Source organism: Ovis canadensis, chromosome 14 (assembly GCF_042477335.2).
Source record: "Ovis canadensis isolate MfBH-ARS-UI-01 breed Bighorn chromosome 14, ARS-UI_OviCan_v2, whole genome shotgun sequence".
In the NCBI taxonomy this organism is placed as follows: Eukaryota; Metazoa; Chordata; class Mammalia; order Artiodactyla; family Bovidae; genus Ovis; species Ovis canadensis.
The window spans coordinates 79,685,053-79,707,669 of record NC_091258.1 but is presented as its reverse complement, the minus strand read 5'-3'; the positions used below and the strand labels follow the sequence as shown (position 1 = coordinate 79,707,669).

At 45.1% G+C, this 22,617-nt stretch overlaps 1 protein-coding gene across 1 annotated transcript; it reads right to left on the bottom strand.

Moving 5' to 3' along the window:
* Positions 1–361: 361 nt before the first annotated feature.
* LOC138418336 (zinc finger protein 551-like) lies at positions 362–21,926 on the bottom strand. The gene is made up of 4 exons (XM_069549538.1): positions 21,767–21,926; positions 7,145–8,974; positions 2,676–2,840; positions 362–1,202 (listed from the first exon to the last, which is right to left on the bottom strand). The coding sequence occupies exon 2, from the start codon at positions 8,529–8,531 to the stop codon at positions 7,359–7,361; it is 1,173 nt and encodes a 390-aa protein (XP_069405639.1). The 5' UTR covers positions 8,532–8,974; positions 21,767–21,926; the 3' UTR covers positions 362–1,202; positions 2,676–2,840; positions 7,145–7,358.
* Between the last annotated feature and the right edge of the window lie 691 nt (positions 21,927–22,617).

Here is a 22,617-nt window from a genome sequence, read left to right as displayed (position 1 = left end):
ATATTTTATCAATGCTGAACTGTTTCAAAAATGTTTCTTAACTCAGATTAGTTGCAATCAGAATCCAAAATATATTCCAAAAGCATTCATTAGCTGTCTCTCACAGATCTCTTCACACATGGGGTGCACTTACCTTGTAAAATTCTCATTTCGTACAGTTTGTTGCCATTAGGTCATCTGAATTCGGCATATTCTGATGTGTCTCTGATACTGTTGAACTGACCACCCGTATATCCTGTACACTAGTTGCTGATGAGATGGGTGATGAGGTTTAATCCCTGTGGAGAGGTGTGTGATGATGACTGTTAGGGAAATGAAAACAAAAATTTCTCCCAATTGAGAAATGTTTTCCACAAGGTAATAAAGAGACAAAATCAATTTTATTGTTAAAATAAGTATTAAAGGATTACAGTCCATCCAGGCAATCCACTAGGAAATTGTAAAGACAGAAAAAAAAAATCTAACTCCCCTAGTCCTCAAGAAAGAGGAGCTGACAATACTGTTTGTCACACAGAGCCCTAATTTTACCTGGTAATGAGGTGACTGTGTAGTTCATTGGTTTTATCTAGAGGAGACACAGACTTCTCATCTCTGTAACTGAAGGTGGTTTTTAAAGTTGGAGCACAGCATCCGCTAAGGTGAGACTCCTATCCTCCCACCAGAACTGACTGGTGAGCTATTTCCCTGTCTGCAGCGTGAGGAGATGGGTCCCAGGTTCTTGAGAAAGACATCTGAGTCCTAAAACTCTGGGGGCCGGGGTGGGGGTGGGGGGGAGACCAGCTGAAAAAAGGCCTTCTTAGAAGTCTTCAAAGACATGCATTTTAAAAAGATGAGACAGTTCCTACACGTTTTCTAAGGTAAATGCTCTGAGAGGAAGGAAATCTCATTCCCCATTTTCAACAAGACGTAAATCTCTTGTTTTTTATTTATTTATTTTTGGCTGGGCTGGGTCTTCGTTGCTGCAAGGACTTTTCTCAAGTTGCACCAAACCGGGGCTGTTCTTCACCGCAGTCTACTTCTCTTTGCGAAGCCCGGGCTCTAGGGCGCGTGGGTTCAGCAGGTGCGGCACATGGGTTCCGCGGCTCCTCAGCGTGTGAGATTTCTTGGAGTAGGGTAAAACCAGGGTCTCCTGCATTGGCAGGTAGATTCTTTACCACTGAGCTACCACGGAAGTTCAATCTCTTGTCTTTTTAAGTGTGTATCTGTGGAATAAAATAATTTGTATGTGACCATCTGGAAACACGAACAGTGTGATTGTGTTTTGGTGCCACACCTATGACACAGCTTGGATACAAACATTTCCCGTACTAGATATGACCTGCCTCCACGTACCTAGGGACAGCGCGACAGTGTGGGGCGCTGCCATCCTATTGCATGGGAAAGGCGCAAGATGTACAGGATGGGCCAGACCTCACCTAATCCATTCCGGGACGGTGGTCAAGTTTGGCTCCCAGGGAGGGACTCGGAATGTTCTGAAGGAATGCTCGTTGGCAGTCACTGGTTTGCTCTTACCTAGAGGCTGGTGAGAGCTAAATTCACCAGCTGGAGGGGGCGGGAGGAACGCCATGGGGACAGGGACAGGGACAGGGACAGTAATCTGGTGCTTAAAACTCCCAGTCCGTGGGGCCTTGTTTAGACGACCTGAGCACATCGCCCCAGGGACCCGCGGCGTCTGGAGAACGTCTACAGGGCCCCCGGCTGAGAGGGACCCTGAGAGGAGCCTGAGGGAACAAGGAGGAGAGGTTTCTTGGGACGGAACCAGGTCAGAGGGGAGGGGGGACACGGTGGGTGAGCCTGGGATTGACGTCTGCACCCCCACCTCTGCCGGGCTCACAGCAAGAGATGCCCCTCTAGTCTCACTCGTGACTTTTTCCCAGTGCAAAAGGGGGCTAATGACGGGGCTGCCTTGGGGGCTTTTAGAGGACAGACAGGGCCGGGCCTAGAAGGAGGCCCCCAAGGGGGTGGCTGTGAGTCGAGAGCCTGCAGAGAGTGGCGGGGCCCACAAAGAGGCTGCAGGGACAGCAGAGAGTTCCAAGAGCCGAGGGGCTCCGGCCAGTCACGGAGCTCTTCCCAAAGTAGCTGGGATCCCTGCTGGGGGTCCCACTTGGAGGCTGCACCTGCATCTTCAGCAGACAGATAGCTGCCCAGCTGAGACTCTTCTGCCTAGGGGTTCAGGTCTCTGCTCTGCCTCGCCTCAGCAGCAGGGCTGCCTGCTAGCTCTGGAGCCTCACTTTTCCTGTCGGTGGAATGAGGCCACTATAGAAGAACAACAGACTCACAGTTATACAGAATAGACCTGAGATTGCCAGGGCGGAGGAGGGGTAGGAGAGGGAAGGACTGGGAATGTGGGATTCGCAGAGGCCGTCCACTATATATAGGATATATAAACAAGGTACTACTGTGTAGCACCGGGAACTATACTCCATATCCTCAGACAAACCATAATGGAAAGGAAAGTGAAAAAGAATGCATGCATTACGGAGTCACTTTGCAAAAGAAATTAACATGACCTGGTAAGCAACTATACTTCAATAAAATATTTTAAAAAATAGTAGAGGCCACTCAAACAAAACCAGAAACAAAATCCTAGAGGACAGAAGTCAGAAACAAAGGACACTCTTTGTTGAAACTAGAACTTCTCCCAAGGTGGGTGGCTTAAGTACAGGAAGACTCACCACCATGATCTGGGATCTCCAAGGAGATGAAAAGCTCAGCGGGCTCTTGGAGGCACCTGACTTGAATCCAAGGCAGTGTCAGAGTCGGTGAGGGCCTGTGCAGGTCTGCATCTGGTATCCTGCTTCTGACACCGCATAATGCCAACCACAAAACAACACAGGAGGCTGCAAGGAAGGAAAGAGCTTATTTGGAGTTTTAAGAACTGCAATTCAGGAGACAGAGAATCAGGTAATTCCAAAGGAGTGTTCTGGGAGAAGAGACTCAGGGGCTTACAAATACAGAAGGCCATGAGTTCCTTCAAGTTGCCTTGTGACGAACTGTGACTGAGTCTGATGCAATTTAGGAAATATTTGTCCTTAAGCAATCAGGAGTTTTTTAGGGTTGGGATCCAAAAGGTAGATAGGTGGTCATGAGTTCCTTTAGGGTAAGGGTTTGATAAGCATCCTGAGTTCCTGGCAGATGTTCTAGGTGGCTTCATTAGGACAATAAGTAGTCAAAAGATCAGATTCCATCCATGCTGAGAGGTGCATAAATCACACTTCCTTAATAGCCTCTGCACTCCATTTTAGAAAGCCCTGCTCAGTATAGACTTCACTTTGATTTTCCTTTCACAATAGTAACCCCAACGGATGAATAAATTTAGGAAGAACCACTGGTGACAAGTGGTGCTGTCAAATTCTCGACTGTTTTTTTGGTTTGTTTTCTGGGCCTATTTCTTACCTTGTGAGTAGACCTACTTCAGTGGCTTTAGGATAAGGAATCAGAGCTCCTCTGTCCATGGAATTTTCCAGGCAAGAACACTGGAGTAGGTTGCCATTTCCTCCTCCAGGGGATCTTCCCAATCCAGGGATCAAACCCATGTCTCTTGTGTCTCCTGAGCTGGCAGGGGGGATTCTTTACTACTGTGACACCTAGGAAGCCCAGAAAATATCACTACAGAGGAAACACAATATACTGGCATGCTGTCAACTCTCAAACTCCATGTCAGTGATATCACATTCAGTTCAGTTCAGTTCAGTCGCTCAGTTGTGTCCGACTCTTTGCGACCCCATGAATCACAGCACGCCAGGCCTCCCTGTCCATCACCAACTCCCCGAGTTCACTGAGACTCGCGTCCATCGAGTCAGTGATGCCATCCAGCCATCTCATCCTCTGTTGTCCCCTTCACTTCCTGCCCCCAATCCCTCCCAGCATCAGAGTCTTTTCCAATGAGTCAACTCTTCGCACGAGGTGGCCAAAGTACTGGAGTTTCAGCTTTAGCATCATTCCTTCCAAAGAAATCCCAGGGCTGATCTCCTTCAGAATGGACTGGTTGGATCTCCTTGCAGTCCAAGGGACTCTCAAGAGTCTTCTCCAACACCAGAGTTCAAAAGCATCAATTCTTTGGCAAAGTTTTAAATTGACAGCAGTGGGAATATTTACTTTGGGGAAACTGCAAACAATGTCATTCTTGGCTTGATTATGGGGAATATGTTAGTAATGCAGATTAAACGTAAAATATGCTGTATGGGGCCACTGCACTATATACAGCAGAAAAAAAAATTAGAAAATAGCATTTCAGAATTCAAAAATAATTCTTTCTTATGGCTAGGAATTATATCCCAAAAGAATTAAGTTTTAAATTAAGTCTTTGTTGTTTCACTATCTTTTTAATAAAAAGAGAAACAGTCAAAATTATTTCTATAAAAATGGATGAAAGTTACCAAGAGGACATACACTAGTGGGAAATTTAAAAAATGAAAAAATGCTCCACATCATGAAACATCTGAGGAATGCAATTAAAACAACAGTGAGATAATGCTACACATTTATTTTAAAAGTCAAAAGTTTAAAAAGACTAAACATATTGGCAAGGATATGGAAGAACTGGAAGTTCCAAACGCTTCTGTAAGACTACAAAAGGAAACAATCATTTTAGATTACAGCGTGTGCTGATATGCTCAGTCATTGCCGACTCTTTGCGACCCCATGGACTGAAGCCCACCAGGTTCCTCTGACTGTGGAATTCTCCAGGCAAGAATATTGGAATGGGCTGCCTTTTCCTTCTCCAGGGGATCTTCCTGATCCAGGAATTGAACCCAAGGCTCCTGCATTGAAGGCAGATTCTTTACCACTGTGCCACCTGGGAAGCCACGGAGAGATTAAATCGCCCTCTATTTGGCTGTCCACCAACTCCAGTCACAGTACAGTCCACAGACGGAGAGAGGGCCAGCTGGCCAAGTCAGAGCAGAGCAGGCAGCTCCAGTGTCTACAAGGAATTCAGTTTTACCTGCTACATCAGGGGTGACCCAAGGCTCTGCTGGGGTAGTGAAAATGGATCAAGCGGGATCTATATCCAGGCAGGCACTCAGGACCCATCAGTCAGTGTGTGGGCTCTCCCATCCAACTTATTCACAAAGAACTGGGGTTGGTCGGGGTTGCCCCTTGGGTGTCCCCCAGGAGGGCGCTCAAGACATCCCCCCTTCCGGTGTCCCCCTTTCTGACAAAAGCACATTGGTTAAGGCCCAGGCAGCATCTTGGGGGCCTGCCCAGCTTTCTCAGCCCTTCAGGGCCCCCTCGAGGTGGCGGCTGAATCAGACTAACCAAGAGCTGCATCTTCTTTGTCAGTCTCTTATCCTGACTGGCCTCCTCCATCAAGTCTTGGTAGTTACAGACCTTGAGGGCCTTCGCTACCAAGGCTGAAGATAGGGTTCGGGGCCCACCTCAAGCTTTTGTAATTTTCTACAGATATCAGGAGTAGCTTGCATGATAAAATGCATGGCAAATCGTGTTCTCCCCTTTGTGGACTCGGGGTCGGTACAGATATAGTTCCTTAACGCCTCTCATCACCGAGCTCAGGAAGACTGCTGGGCTTTCATCTTTTTCTTGTGTAACCTCTCCTATCTCAACATAGGATAATGTTCTTTAAATGTCATACATTCGCTAAGCCTGTAACTCAGGCGTTGCAGCCCAAAGTAGAGGACAACACAGGAAAAGTGCAACATAACTACGTGAAGAACTCTTACTCTATTCAAATATCTGCAGCAGTTTCACTTGCAACAGTCAAAAACTGGGGACTCAAATAAGGATATACAGACGAATGGACAAATAGTAGTATATCCGCAGAATATATTTCTCATCAATATAAAAAGACAAACTACTCACTGATAAATATTTCACATAAGGGTACCTGAGAGGAAAAGCATAAACACTTCAAGATTTTAACCATATACATTTTTAGACAATTAAAACTTATCTAAAGAAAAACAAATCAATGGTTGACTAGAGGTCAGAGCGACATCAAAAAAGGAAACAAGTTAAAAACGAAAGTACATTGGTTTTTTTATGGATGTGATGATGGTTTCATGGATTTATATAAATGTCAAAACTTATCAAAGTGTATATTTTAACTACGTGCATTTTACTGCAAGTATTTTTAGGTTGTTAAAACTTAAAAATATATTAAAAATACAAATCTGGATTTCTTACTGTTTAAATAAAATCCCCGATATTGACTACACCACTTTCTGCCTCATGCTTTGGGAGGGGCAGTTGGCCTCAGTGGTCAAAAATATAAGCAACAAAGACTGTTCCCAAAGTGACTCAACAGGAATATTGTCACAATGTCTGTTATTCACTGAAGGATATTCTTTCTCTCTATCCTCATTTTTCTATCTGCACAGAAATGGCCTTGAGGAGGATAGCGCAGAGAGATTACAGAAACCACAAAACTTTCCCATTATTTTCTCCTGTAATGCTCTCTGCTAATACGAGATGCACAATTTAGGAGGCCTGAGAATTTCTGTACATATTCATCCTTCACAGCCACAATGACTGGAATAATGTGGACGCTCTTTTAAACGGGCACATCCAACCAGTCTGTAATAGTGTCCTGCTCCCACTATTAATTTAGTGCTTTCTGTAACAATTACCATCCCCACTGTAATCTTACAACCAGTGATACTACCTACAGAATTCTGCGTGTGACAGCACATGGCTCCACTGCAGGGCCTGAGAGTATGCTCCCCGCCAGTGCACACGCACAAGGCAATATACCCCGTGAACAAGACAACTTCATGCTATTTTCAGAAGCACTGAAGGTGGTCACAAAGACTACTCCTTCCTTAGATTGACCTCTGAACCCAGAAAATACACATTCAGGCCACAGATTAGAACCAGAAAGCTCTGCAGTCTTTCTTTGGAAGCCTTGGGCAACAAGCAGAGTCCTCTGGGCCCCAAATGGGTCATGTCAGTGACTTCACTTATCAAAGCAACAGAAGGAAATGAGTGCTTCTCAGGCTTCTCACAATCCCTCCCATGAATGGGAAAAATCAAGCTTCCTTCCCTGAACACCCTGGAGTGGCTGAACGCTGTACACTGTGAATACCTGCCAGGTGGGAGAAGTGGAATGGCTTTGGCCACAGAAACTGGCAGCAACAGAAGTCTGGCAAGAGGCCAGGTTACAAAGTATAATATAGCTCCCACATACCTGGGACGTTTGCAGATGTTTGGATGTATGGTGCTCAATTCAGATGGTACCACCAGAAGGGATGTCGAGTGTAGATCCACTGAAAAAGGAAACTCTACAATCCTACACATGTAACATGTTTTTTCCTTCTGAAATCTGTGGTTCCAAAGAGTGAAGACTTTGGGTTAATGGCCTTATCACTTTCATTGCATTCATAAGGCCTTGATCCAGTGTTTTAAGAGACTGGAGTTGTAGGTAAAGAACTCAGCAGATTCCCCAAATTGTAAGGCCTTTTCCTAGTGTGAATTCTCCGATGTGTGATGAGGTTTGAGCTTTGGTTAAACAATTTCCCACATTCACTGCATTTATAAGGCTTTTCTCCAGTATGCACTCTCTGATGAGTAGTGAGGTTGGATATGTATCTAAAGGACTTCTCACACTGATTGCACGTGTAAGGCCTTTCTCCAGTGTGAACTCTCTGATGTTGAAGGAGGAAAACATTTTGGCGAAATGATTTCCCACATTCACTGCACTCATAAGGCTTCTCTCCTGTGTGAACTCTCTGGTGTACGTTGAGATGAATTCTTTGGGTAAAGGATTTCCCACACTCACTGCACTCATAAGGCCTTTCACCTGTGTGAATTCTTCGATGCACAATCAGGTGATTTATTTGGGTAAAAGACTTCCCACAATCAATACACTCATATGGCCTTTCTCCGGTGTGAATTCTCTGATGATAACGCAGGCCAGAGCTAGAGGTAAAAGACTTCCCACATTCCCCACATTTATGAGTCTTTTCTCCAGTGTGAACTCTCTGATGATAATGGAGGGCAGAGCTAGAAGTAAAAGATTTCCCACATTCATTGCACTCGTAAGGCCTTTCTCCTGTATGAACCCTCCAGTGTTCAATTACATCAGATTTCCGTTTAAAGGACTTCCTGCACTCAGTGCATTTATAACTGATTTCTTCAGTGTGAACTGTCCGTTGCTGAATAAAGATGGAGCTCTGGCCAGAAGACTGTGCACAATGATAGCACACATGGCAATTTTCTGCATTGCTACTCCTCTGAGGATAAATGAGGACACATTCTTGGCTAAAGGATTTCCCACATTTGCTGCACTTGTACTGCCTTGCCCCAGTATGAATTCTTCGATGCTGAATGGGGGCTGAGCTTCCCCTGAAAGATTTTCCACAGTCACCACACTCATAAAGCCTGTCACCAGTGTGGGCTTTCTGATGCACAATAAATGAGGGTTTATACTTGAATTTTTTCCCACATTTACTGCACACAAAACACTGTCTTTCAGGGCAGGCACTGTGGTCCTGAACAAGTGTGTGTTTGGGGCCGAAGGCTTTCTTGCATTCTCCCCTGGTACAATGACTTTTCTTGCTTTGTAAAGTTTCCATGCAGTGGGTGACTGTATTTGGCTTCTCCCCAGTGTGACTGGCCTGTTGCTTCAGATGTTCTGAGGTGCTTCGGAAGTCATCCCCAACCTCCTTGCTGGTTAAAGGCTCTCCTGACACAAGGAAATTGGAGCTCTCCACAAATGAAGGCCTGTCCACGTTGATTATGGGTGGTTTTTCTTGCTTGTGCTGCTCCTGGTGCTGCTGAAGGTCTGTACTGAAAGAAAATCCTTTTGCACATGCCTTGCACTTCAGTAATTTCTTGCTGTGTTGTGTTCCCTGCTGCTCAGCCAAATGGAAAATGCCTCTCAAGACTGGACCACACACTTCACAGGGGTGAGTCTTCTGAGAAGATGAAGCTTCCTTGGAAGTCCTGGCCTGTGACACTGCCACAGAAACACTCTGTGCAAAGGAAGTCTCAACTTTCTCCTCTCCACTCCAGAAGCCTGAATGGAAAGAAATGCTGATGAGGTACACATTCACGTTATCGGAAGGGGCAACTCTCTGCACAAATGTGCAAATGAAACGAAAAAAGATCTTGCATGTAGCAATGAAGACCCCATGCGCCACAATTAAGACCCAGTATGGGGCTTCCCTGGTGGCTCACTAGTAAAGAATCCACCTGCCAATACAGGAGACACAGGTTTGATCCCTGGTCTGGGAAGACCCCACATGCTGCAGAGGAACTAAGCCCATGTGTGCCACAGCTGTGCTCTAGAGTCCAGGAGCTGCAGCTGGTGAACCCATGTGCCACAGCCGCTGAAGCCCATGCACCTAGAGCTCATACTCTACAATGAGAAGCCTTTGTGCTGCAATGAGAACAGCCCCCACTCACCACAACTAGAGAAAAAGACCACGCAGCAAGAAAGACCCACCACATCAAAAATGAATAGAAAAATCTTTTTCAAAAGTAGGGATTAAAGAAAAAAAAACAGGCAGGGTAATCATACAATGTCAGATGAGATACTCTTTAAGTAAAATAATTGTCACAAGAGACAAAGGAGGTCATTATGTAATGATAAAGCAATCAATTCATCAAGAGGATAAAAATTACAAATACATATGTACCCAATATTGGAGCACCTAAACATATAAAGCCAATATTAACAAATCTGAAGGTAGAAATAGATAGCTGCAATAATATTAAGGGTTCAAGATCCCACTCTGGATAAGAAAACATTGGACTTGAACTGCACCTAAGACCAAACAGACCTAATAGACATGTACAAAAGATGCTATCCAATTATAGCAGAATACACATTCTTCTCGAGTGCATGTATCATTCTCTGGGAGACATCACATCTTGGGTCAAAAATCAAATACTAAAAAATTCACAAAGATGAAAATCATATCAAGTACCTTTTCAAACTACAATGGTGTGAAACTAGAAATCATTAACAGGAAGAAACCTGGAAAATTCACAAATATTGGAATTTAAATGACACGCTCCTGAATGACCTACGGGTTAAATAAGAAATTAAAAAAAAAATTTTTAGGCAAATGAAAATGAAAACATAACACACCAAAATTTGTGGGATGCAGCAAAAGCAATTGTAAGAGGATAGTTTAGAGTAATACTTGCCTATGTTAAGAATAAAAGAACCATCTCAAATAAACAACGTATGCTTATACCTCAAGATATGAGAAAAAGAACTAAGATTAAAATTATCAGAAATAAGCAAATAACAAAGATCAGAGCAAAAAAAAAAAAAAGGAAATAGAGACTAGGAAAATGATAGAAAACATCAATGAAACTAAGAGGTGTTTTTTTTTTTTTTTTTTGCCACACCATGCGGCCTGAAGAATCTTAGTTCCCTGACCAAGGATTAAACCTGGGCCTCTTGGAATGAAAGTACAGAGTCCTAACCACTGGACTACCAGGGAATTCGCAAGAGTCAGTTTCTTAGAAGACATAAGGCCTTTAGTTAGATCGACAGGCCTTTAGTTAGATTATGAAGAGTGAAGACTCAAAGTCAGAAATAAAAGAGGAGACATCACAACTCATACTGCAGGAACACAATCAATCAGAAGAAATTACAATGAACAATTTTTCACCAACAAATTAGATAACCTCAAGAAATGAATAACATTCCTATAAACATAAAACCAACCAAAACGAAATCATGAAGAAATAGAAAATCTGAACAGATCTGTAACTGGCAAGGAGATGTAATCACTAATAAAAAAATCTCCCAACAAAGAAAAGTTCAGGACTAGACAGAATCACTGGGAAATCCACTTAATATTTAAAGGATTACCATTAATCCTTCTCAAGTCTTCCAAAAACTTGAAGCAGGAACGCTTCCAAGTTCATTTTATGAGAACAGCATTACTCTGATATCAAAGCTATTTAAGCATAACAGAAGAGAAGAAAATTATAGGACAATTCAGAAAACGAAGATCATGGCATACGGTCCCATCACTTCATGGGAAATAGATGGGGAAACAGTGGAAACAGTGTCCGACTCTATTTTTTGGGGCTCCAAAATCACTGGAGATGGTGACTGCAGCCATGAAATTAAAAGACGCTTACTCCTTGGAAGAAAAGTTATGACCAACCTAGAGAGCATATTCAAAAGCAGAGACATTACTTTGCCAACTAACGTCCGTCTAGTCAAGGCTATGGTTTTTCCAGTGGTCATGTGTGGATGTGAGAGTTGGACTGTGAAGAAGGCTGAGCGCTGAAGAATTGATGCTTTTGAACTGTGGTGTTGGAGAAGACTCTTGAGGGTCCCTTGGACTGCAAGGAGATCCAACCAGTCCATTCTGAAGGAGATCAGCCCTGGGATTTCTTTGGAAGGAATGATGCTGAAGCTGAAACTCCAGTACTTTGGCCACCTCATGTGAAGAGTTGACACATTGGAAAAGACTTTGATGCTGGGAGGGATTGGGGGCAGGAGGAGAAGGGGATGACAGAGGATGAGATGGCTGGATGGCATCACGGACTCGATGGACGCGAGTCTCAGTGAACTCTGGGAGTTGGTGATGGACAGGGAGGCCTGGCGTGCTGTGATTCATGGGGTTGCAAAGAGTCGGACACGACTGAGTGACTGAACTGAACTGACTGACCCCTGATAAACATAGATACAAAACTCTTCAACAAATTACTTGCAAATCAAACCCAACAGCACATAAAAAGGATCATACATCACAATCAAGGATTTATCCCGGGGATGCTAAGATGGTTAAACATCATGTGCAACATCAAAAAATGTGACAAACGCATTGTCAGAATGGAAGATAAAAACCACAACCATATCTGTACATGCTGAAAAAGCATTTGATAAAGTTCAATATCTTTTCAAGATAAAAACTCTCAACAAGCTAGATATAGAAGGAATGTACCTCAACACGTCTGATATGCCTACAGCTAACTTCACACTCAGGGCTTCCCAGGTGGCCCCGGGTTAAAGAATCTGCCTGCCAAGCAGGAAACAGTTTTGATCCCTGAGTCAGGAAGATTCCCTGGAGAAGGAAATGGCAACCTACTCCAGTATTCTTACCTGGGAAATCTCATGGACAGAGGAGTCTGGCGGGCTACAGTCCATGGGGACACAAAAGAGTCAGACACACATCAATGACTAAACAACAACAACAACGACATTATAGTCAACACTCAAAAGCTAAAAAGTTTTCCTCTAACATCAGGAACAAGACGAGGATGCCCATCACTTCTGTTTTTATTCAACACAGTACAGGAAGCCCCAGCCAGAGTAAGTAGGGAAGAAAAAGAAAGAAATGGCATTCAAACCAGAATTGATGTCATTGTTCAGGTGCTAAGTCACGTCCGACTCTGGGCCACCCCTGGGACTTCAACACACCAGGCTTCCCCATCCTTCACTATCTCCCCAAATTGGCCCAAACTCATGTCCAAAAAGTTGGTGATGACATCCAACCAGCTCATCTTCTGTTGCCCCGTTCTCCTCTTGCCCTCACTCTTCCCCAGCATCAGGGTCTTTTCCAGTGGGTTGGTTCTTTGCACCAGCGAGCCTAAGTACTGGAGCTTCAGCTTCAGCATCAGTCGTTCCAATGAACACTCAGGGTTGATTTCCTTTAGGACTAACTAGTTTGATTTCCTTGGAGTCCAACTGACTCTCAAGAGTCTTCTCCAGCACCACAGTTTGAAAGCATAAATTCTTCGGTGCTCAGCCTTCTCTATGGTCCAACTCTCACATCTATACACGACTACTGGAACAACCATAGCTTAGACTGTACGGACCTTTGTCAGCAAAGTGAGGTCTCTACTTTTTAATACACTGTCTAGGTTTGTCATAAAGCTCTTCTTCCAAGAAGCAAGTGTCTTATCATTTCATGGCTGCAGTCACCATTTGCAGTGATTTTGGAGCCCAAGAAAACAAAGTCTGTCACTGTTTCCATTGTTTTCCCATCTATTTGCCATGAAGTGATAGACAGGACCAGATGCCATGATCTTAGCGCTCCGATTGCTGAGTTTTAAGCCAGCTTTTTCATTGTCCTCTTTCACCTTCATCAAGACGTTCCTCTTCGCTTTCTGCCCTTAGGGTGATATTATCTGCATATCTGTTGTTGCTGATATTTCTGCTGGCAATCCTGATTCCAGCCAGTGATTCATCCAGCCTGCAATTTTGCATTAGATACTCTGCACATATGTTAAATAAAGAGAGTGACAGTATACAGCCTCATCATACTCCTTTCCCAATTTTGAACCAGTCTATTGTTGCAGGTCTGGTTCTAATTGTTGCTTTTTGACTTGAATACAGGTTTCCCAGGAGACAGGTAAGGTGGTCTGGTACTCCCATCTCTTTAAGAATTTCCCAGGCTTTGTTGTGATTCACATAGTCAAAGGCTTGAGCATAGTCAATGAATCAGAAGTAGATGTTTTTCTGGAATTCCCTTGCTTTCTCTATGATCCGATGAATGTTGGCAAGTTGAGCTCCGGTTCCTCTGCCTTTTCTAAATCCAACTTGTACATCTGTAAGTTCTCAGTTCACATACTGTTGAAGCCTAGCTTGAAGCTAGCTTGAGGCATTTTGACCATTACCTTGCCAGCGTGTGAAATAAGCACAGTTGTACAGTAGTCTGAACATTCTCTGGCACTATCCTTCTTTAGGATAGGACTAAAAAGTGACTTTTGCCAGCCCTGGGGCCATTGCGGAGCTTTCCAAATTTGCTGGCATATTGAGTCCAGCACTTTACCAACATGAATAGAAGAAGCAAAAGTGTTTGTAGGTAGCACAGTCTTATATGTAGAAACCCCAAAATTCTACCATACTAAATGAATTCAGTAAAGTTGCAGGACAAAAAAATAACCCAAAATACAAATCGGTTACAGTTGCATTTATATACAGTAATGTAAAAACTGCCTGAAAAGAAAATTAAGAAAACAACCTTAGGAATAAATTTAACCTAGGAGTTGAGAAATTTATATTCTGAAAATTATATGACAATGATGAAAGAAAGTAGAGAAGACATAAATAAATGAAAAGATATCCAGTGTTCTAGGATTCCAAGAATTAATATTGTTAATTTTACCAAGAGCAATTTACAGATAGAAAACAATCTGTATCAAAATCCCAAAGACATTTCTGCAAAAACAAACAATCCTAAAATTCATAGGGAACCACAAAAAATTCCAAATAGCAAAAGCAATCTTGACAAAGGACAAAAAGAGAGGCATCATATTTCCTGATTTCAAAGTAGTACAAAGCTACAGTAATTGACACATTATGGTACTGGCATAAAAAAAAGACACATAGATCAATGGAACAGAACAGGGAGCCCCAACTCGAATGGTGGAAAGTGAAAAGTTGGCTTAAAACTCAACATTCAAAAAACTAAGATCATGGCATTTGGTCCCATCACTTCATGGCAAATCAAAGGGGAAAAAGTGGAAGTGGTGACAGATTTTATTTTCTTGGGCTCCAAAATCACTGCAGATTGTGACTGCAGCCATGAAATTAAAAGACGCTTACTCCTTGGAAGAAAAGCTATAACCAACCTGGATAGCATGTTGAAAAGCAGAGACATTACTTTGCCAACAAAGGTCCGTCTAGGCTGTGGTTTTTCCTGTGGTCATGTATGGATGTGAGAGTTGGACTGTGAAGAAAGCTGAATGCCAAAGAATTGATGCTTTTGAACTGTGGTGTTGGAGAAGACTCTTGAGAGTCCCTTGGACTGCAAGGAGATCCAACCAGTCCATTCTGAAGATCAGCCCTGGGATTTCTTTGGAGGGAATGATGCTGAAGCTGGAACTCCAGTACATTGGCCACCTGATGCGAAGAGCTGACTCATTGGAAAAGACTCTGATGCTGGGAGGGATTGAGGGTAGGAAGAGAAGGCGACGACAGAGGATGAGATGGCTGGATGGCATCACTGACTCGATGGATGTGAGTCTGAGTTAACTTATTCCCTGAATGGAAAGTTATAACAAACCTAGATAGCATATTAATTAAAAAGCAGAAATATCACTTTGCCCACAAAGGTCTGTATCTTCAAAGCTACATTCTTTGCAGCAGTCATGGACGGATATGAGAGTTGGACCACAAAAAGGCTGCGTGCCAAAGAATTGATGCTTTGGAACTGTGATGCTGCAGAAGACTCTTGAGAGTCAGATGGACTGCAAGGAATGGAAACTGGTCAATCCTAGAGGAAATCAACCTTGAATATTCATTGGGGGGACAAATGTCGAAGCTCCAATACTCTGGTCACCTGATTCAAAGAGCTGACTCATTGGAAAATATGCTGATGTTGGGAAAGGCTGAAGGCAGGAGGAAGAGGAGACAACAGAGGAGGAGATAGATGGGTGGTATCACAAACTCAATGGACAGGAGTTTCAGTAAACTCCCGGAGAGTGTGGAGGACAGAGGAGCCTGGTGTGCTACAGTCCACTGGGTCGCAAAGAGTCAGACACAACTTAGTGACTGAACAACAATACAAGATGAAGCCAGGCATAACGTTCCCTAAGCCAAAGCCTAAGGGAGTCAAGCCCTCCGTTCAGTTCAGTTCAGTTCAGTCACTCAGTCGTGTCAGACTCTTCGCGACCCCATGAATCGCAGCACGCCAGGCCTCCCTGTCCATCACCAACTCCCGGAGTTCACTCAGACTCACGTCCATCGAGTCAGTGATGCCATCCAGCCATCTCATCCTCTGTCATCCCCTTCTCCTCCTGCCCCCAGTCCCTCCCAGCATCAGAGTCTTTTCCAATGAGTCAACTCTTCGCACGAGGTGGCCAAAGTACTGGAGTTTCAGCTTTAGCATCATTCCTTCCAAAGAAATCCCAGGGCTGATCTCCTTCAGAATGGACTGGTTGGATCTCCTTGCAGTCCAAGGGACTCTCAAGAGTCTTCTCCAACACCACAGTTCAAAACCATCAATTCTTTGGTGCTCAGCCTTCTTCACTGTCCAACTCTAACACCCATACATGACTACTGGAAAAACCATAGCCTTGACTAGACGGACCTTAGTTGGCAAAGTAATGTCTCTGCTTTTGAATATGCTCTCTACGTTGGTCATAACTTTTCTTCCAAGGAGTAAGCGTCTTTTAATTTCATGGCTGCAGTCACCATCTGCAGTGATTTTGGAGCCCCCCAAAATAAAGTCTGACACTGTTTCCTCTGTTTCCCCATCAATTTCCCATGAAGTGATGGGACCAGATGCCATAACCCTCTCCAGAGAAGTGAGAAGCTGCAAAAAAAAAAAAAAAAAGTTCGATGCTAGCACAGGTTAGTTCATGAGCTTCAAGGAAAGAAACTGTCTCCATAACACAGAAGCGCAAGGTGAAGCAGCAAATGCTGATGTAGAAGCTGTACCAAAGTTATCCAAAGGATCTAGGTAAGCTAATTAATGCACATAGCTACACTAAACAACAGATTGTTATAGTAGATGAAATAGTCTTATGCTGGAAGAAGATGTCATCTAGGACTTTCACAGTGAGAGAGAAGTCTATGTCTGGCTTCAACGGACATGCTAAACTCTCTCATTAGGGGCTAATGCAGCTGGTGACTAGATGTTGAAGCCAATGCTCCTTTATCATGCTGGAAATCTTGGGCCCTTAAGCATTATGGTAGATTGACTCTTCATATATTCTATAAACGGGACAACAAAGCCTGGATGACAGCGCATATATTTATAACATGGTTTACTGCATAATTTAAGACTACTGTTGAGACCTACTGCTCTGAACAAAAGATTGTTTTCAAAATGTTACTGTTCACTGAAAATGGACCCAGTCGCCCAAGAGCTCTGATGGAGATGTACAGTAATGTTGTTTTCATGCCTAGCACGACAACATCCATTCTGTAGCCCATGGATCAAGTAGACTAGACTGCCAGCCCTGAGAAATACATTTCATAAGGCTGTAGACACCACAGATAATAACTCCTCTAATTGTTGTTGTTTAGTCGCGAAGTCACATCTGACTCTTTCGTGACGCTCGTGGACGGTAGCCTACCAGGCTCCTCTTTCCATGGGATTTCCCAGGCAAGAATACTAGAGTGGGTTGCCATTTCCCTTTCCGGGGATCTTCCCAATCCAGGGATCAAACCCATGTCTCCTACATTGGCACTTGGATTCTTTACCACTGAGCACTTGGGAAGGCCTGATTCCTCGAATATATCCAGGTCAAGTAAATGGAAAACCTTCTGGAAAGGATTCCTCACTCTAGATGCCATTAAGAATATTTATGAATCATGGGAAAAGATCAAACTATCAACACTAACAGGATCTGGAGAAAAGCTGATTGAAGACCACTCTCACGGGTGACTTTGAAGGTTCAAGACTTCAGTGAAGGAAGGAACTGTAGATGTGATGGAAAACGCAAGAGAACTAGAATTAGAATGGAGCTGGAAGAGGACTGAACTGCGGCAATCTCAGAACAAACTTTAACAGACGAGAAAAGAAAATGGCTTCTTGAGATGAAGGACACTGGTGAAAATGCTGTGAAGAATGTTGGAATGATAATAAAGGATTTAGAATATTACATACACTTAGTTGATAAAGCAGCCATAGGGTTTGAAAAGATTGATTCCAACCTTGAAACAATTTCTACTGTGTGTAAAATGCTATCAAACAGCATTCCATACTACAGAGCAATCATTCATGAAAGGAAGAGTCCATCCATGCGAGACATTCCATCGTCTTATTTGAAAAAATTGCCATAGCCACCCCAGCCTTCAGCAACCTGATTAATCAGCACCTTGATCAGTCACAATTAAGGGAAGACCCTCCATGAGCAAAAAGATACAGCTCAGATGCCAGTTCACATTTTTCCAGCAATGAGGACTTCTTTTGAACGAAAGCCTAGTCGCTGTCATTTTATGTATGACGCTATTGCACACTCAGGCCACTGCACAGCGTGAACGTAAGACATTCCCTGGGGAACAAAACTCTGTCACTTGCTTTAGGGCCATCCTCCCTTCCTATTGTGGTGGTCTGGAAGCAAACCTGCGCTGTCTGTGAGGCAGGCCTTGCCTGCATCTGTATACCAACAAATGGACAGTCTGGTGTTTATACACAATGGAGTTACCACTCAGCCATAACAAAGCAAAGCATGCATTGATGGACCTGGAGGGCTTAACACAAAGTAAAATAAGCCAGAGAAAAACGAATACTGTATGACCGAATGAATGAAAGTCGCTCAGTCCCGTCTGACTCTTTGTGAGCCCGTGGCCCACAGCCCACCAGACTCCTCTGTCCATGGGATTCTCCAGGCAAGAGTATTGGAGTGGGTAGCCATTTCCTTCTCCAGGGGATCTTTCCAACCCAGGGCTCCTGCATTGCAGACAGATTCTTTACCATCTGAGCCACCAGGGAAGCCCAAATACTGTACGGTATCACTTATATATGGAATCTTGAAAAAAGAGAGTTGAAACCACAGAAACAAAGAATGGGGGCTCAGGTCTACAGAAAATGGTGGTTGGTTATAAGGTGAATAAGCTCTGGGGATCTAATATAGCATGGAGACTATAGTTAATAATGCTGTATTGTCCACTTCAAATGTGCTGAGAGTAGATCCAAGTGTTCTCACACATGAAAAAGATAAATATATCAGGAAATGGATATGTTAATTAACTTTATTATCGTCCTCATTTCAGAATATGTGTGTATATATATAAAATCATCAGATTGTATACATTCTTTTTTTTGTTTTTTGGCTGTCTCAAAGGTCACACCACCAGACATGAATGAGATAGATGAAACCATAAGCATTCTCTGAGAACCCACAATTCATTTCACATCTTCACATCTATTCCAGTTATCCTCCCCCAGAGTTCACCACCTCAAGGTTTGTGGGATCTCAGTTCCCCAACCAGGAATTGAACCCAGGCCACAGCAATGAAAGAACTAATCCTAATAACAGGACCATCAGGGAAATCCCTGTACCCTTTAAATGCATACAGTACTGTCAATTATAACTCAATAAGAGAAAAGGAACAGAAGAGCTCTAAACGCTACAGACAGAACCAAAGGATATCCTTGAAAAACAGCCCACGATCCCGGTTATGGCCATGACACCGCCTTCAACTCTTGGCGACAGAGGCATGAGGAAATGTGAGATAATGAAAGGGAACAAAACCAGGGACACAGGAGTGCCATGGGCCTGGATACACCACCTGGTCAGGGAACAGGGAAGGAAGATGCGATCCACTAGCCTCACTGCAAGACTGCTGACTTCAAATATATCCGTATGAGGGGTGAGTCCAGAAATCCCTATGCTTATTCAATTATTAGTATTGAAACTATATCAGTATCTCATTTAATTCTTACAATGACCCTGTAAAGGAAAACAGTAATATTAGTTCCCTCTTTTTGGAAATAATATCAATAATTGGGGCTACAAGGCGAGACAAGGGCAGTGCAAACAACCCAGCCCTACCTATCAAAACAACTAACCAGAAAGCCGAGGAAACAAACAGTGCCCCAGGTGCACGTGTTTGAACAGAGCACCCCTTGAGGAAAGGAGGGTGAGGCGAGATACAGAGCCTAGCCCAGGTCAGTCTGGGGAGGGTGGCAGTCTTACCCAGTGAGGATATAAGTGCATAGTTCTCCAGCATCACATCATGGTACAGGCGTTTGTGAGACTCGTCAAGGAGACCCCATTCCTCCCAGGAAAAGTTCACGGCCACATCTCAAAAGTCACACCACCCTGTCATAATTGGGACAGATGAAATCACAAACTAGCCCCTCTCAAGAGGACCTACAATCCATTCCCCCATACATCTACTCTATGACCATCCTCCTCCCAACCTCACCAGTCAGAGGAGAAACTAGGCCCTGGTGCCACTCTCTCCCTACAGGCCCACTGATTATGGGGTCCAGCCATCAGCGACAAGAGACAGGTGCATAAACAGACACTTAAACTGTGGGCCTGACATAGAGGAATCCAACACTCCTGCCAGGCAACAACCCTGATATGGTCAAGGTCATGTAAGTCCCAATACCAGGGACCTGGGACCATCAGACACACACCCTCTCCATGTACACATCACTCTCTAGACACCGCAGTCATGTGTCCTCAGCCAGCACCACCTCCCCATCCCGCTCTATAAGCCTCTCCTTGGCCTCCCCTTATGTTGAACTATGTTGCTCACATCCTTTTCCCTCCGCTGGTGAGGATGGGTTTCCTGCCTAGAATTATAGTGATGACCAAACATAGGACAACTAACACTGGGCAGATGTCATCAGTAGCATCTTCTTAATCCTATATATTCACAGCTAGAATAGGAGGACACCACACACCACACGGGGCTACATGGTGTCACACTCTGGAAAACAGTGGACAACCAAGAGCTGTGGGACGTAAGCTTTATAGTACCAAGAAGGTAAGGTGCCCCTGCTCTCCAAAGGAGGATGTAATTTTCTTTTCTAAATAACCCCAAAGGGCTGGCTGACAGGGCACTGAAACCCACTACAGAGGGATAAGCAGGAACTATACCTCATCCCCTTTATGAAAAGGATAGTTTAGTTAAGGAGACCCCATCCACTGGAGCAGAGCAAGGTGAAGAACTGGTGCTCAGGTCATTTGAGGTCCTGCCAGTTTTAACACATGTCCAAGCAGCATATAATACTGGGACTTAATTTTAGGACTTATGCCACAATTTAGCAGACAACATTCAGTTATGTTTGGCAAATTCATCCAGAATCCAGTAATTCCCTAGACTGCCCATAGCTCCTGGTAGCGGTGGCAGCGCCAAAATCTTCTATTAAAGGCCTCCCTGACAGGCTCCATTTCTTACCTGAGACTCAACCACACACAATCTCCTGTTCATTTCCAACATCCATGGCCCCACGCTATTTTGAGGCTGACCTGTTGTCCCCTTGTCTTCTCTCCACCTAAGCTTCATTCAAAGCCTAGCCCATTGGTGGTGTACCTCAGGCCTAGTGATGCTCACAAATGACCAGAGTTCCCCCTGATCTTACTCTCCGGGCTGAATGAAACAGGCCAGAGCACCCCGGAGTCATCAATATGACGTCTCTGCGTCTCTTTCCTTTGGATAGCTTTTGAAAACATTTTAACTTCCGACGTGGGCTCTGCCCTTTCTTTCTTAAAACTCTGCGTGGCTTCTAGAGTTCACCGTAACGAACACCTTGCACTCTGCTAGTCCAGGCTGAACAGCTGCCTCGTGTTGCTTGTTCCCTGCAGACATCAGATGGACCCCGGGATGCCCGAATCCGTCCAGCTAAGTTCCCCGTCCAAGCCTCTGCACTTGCGGCTCCCTCTGCCTGTCACCCTCTCCCAAGTGCCACCAAACTGTCAGACGCAAGGCCCCACTCACGACTGCCTCACTGTCCGGGACCCGGGGACCTGGATGTGGGAGCGGAAACAGGCGTCTGGCGCTCAGGGCTTTAGTGTCTGGTGGGCTGAGGGTGGTGGGGGCTCAGCCTGTTTCAGGGGAACAGGGAAGGGACTCAGCCATACATGTCAGGGGAAGCACACTGATCGAAGCCGCCCACCCTGGCCAGGCACCATAGTAACCATGCGCATGAGCTGTTTTATGGCAGGAGATCCTGATAAGGAATATGGAACCAATAAGCCGCCACCAACCGAAGAGTTCGGGAAAGGGCTAAAGGAGACACTGCGTGTCCGTCCACTTCCCAGAATCCCTCTCGCTAGCGTCCCTCTTGGCTGAGCCATGCGTGCGCCACCAGGAAAGACTCCGAATTAGAATGATTGGCCAAAGGCCACCCGGAAACGAATCCCATCGCCATAGAACCCGAGACTGCGAGCCACGCGGCAGAGCAGTTCTCCTGGGTTCCCTTACCCTCCTGCTCTCCACCCGGGTGCCCTTTCCCGGCAAAATCTCTTGCTTTGTCAGCACGTGTCTCCTCGGACAATTCATTTCCGAGTGTTGGACAGGAGCCCAGCTTCGCGCCCTGGAGGGGTCCGCCTTCCTGCAGCAGGAGGACGAGCGCGCCCTTGAGGCAGGCGCCTCAGCGCTGCCACCGCCACGGGACTTGCCGGCGCAGGGGGGCCGGGTGCGGGGAGGCGGGGGTGCCCGAGCCGCGCTCTGCCCCCAGGCCTGGCGCGGGCCGCCTCCGGGCAGCGGAGACAGCGCCTCCTCTCGGCCCTCCTCAACCGCGTCATCTCCGGCCCACGCCGGCGTTCTGGACCCGGCACCAGCTCGGGGCAGTTACCATGGCCGCCCGGAGGCGGAGTCCCGAGGGCCCGGCCCGGCCCTTTGTGCCCAAAGGGAAACTGCATTTCCCCGAGCTCAGGGACACTGCCTTTGTCGCAAGGAATTCTGAGTCATGTAGTTCCCTTTTCCTCGCGAAAATGATGAGCTCCTCCGCGAGGAGGCTGGGGAAATTGTGCGCCAACTAGCTAAGGCTAAAGAAAGAGAAGGCCTCAAGCATTTCCCTCTGACGAATATGCAGAAGGGCTTCCCTGGTGGCTAAGACGGTAAAGACTCTGCCTGCAATGCAGGAGACCTGGGTTCGATCTCTGGATCGGAAAAATCCCCTGGAGAAAGGAATGGCTACCCACTCCAGTATTCTTGCCTGGAGAATTCCATCGACGGAGTCTAGCATTCTTGCCTGGGAAATCTCCTGGACAGAGGAACCTGGCGGGCAACCCCCAGTCCATGGGGTTGCAAAGAGATGGGCACGGCTGAGC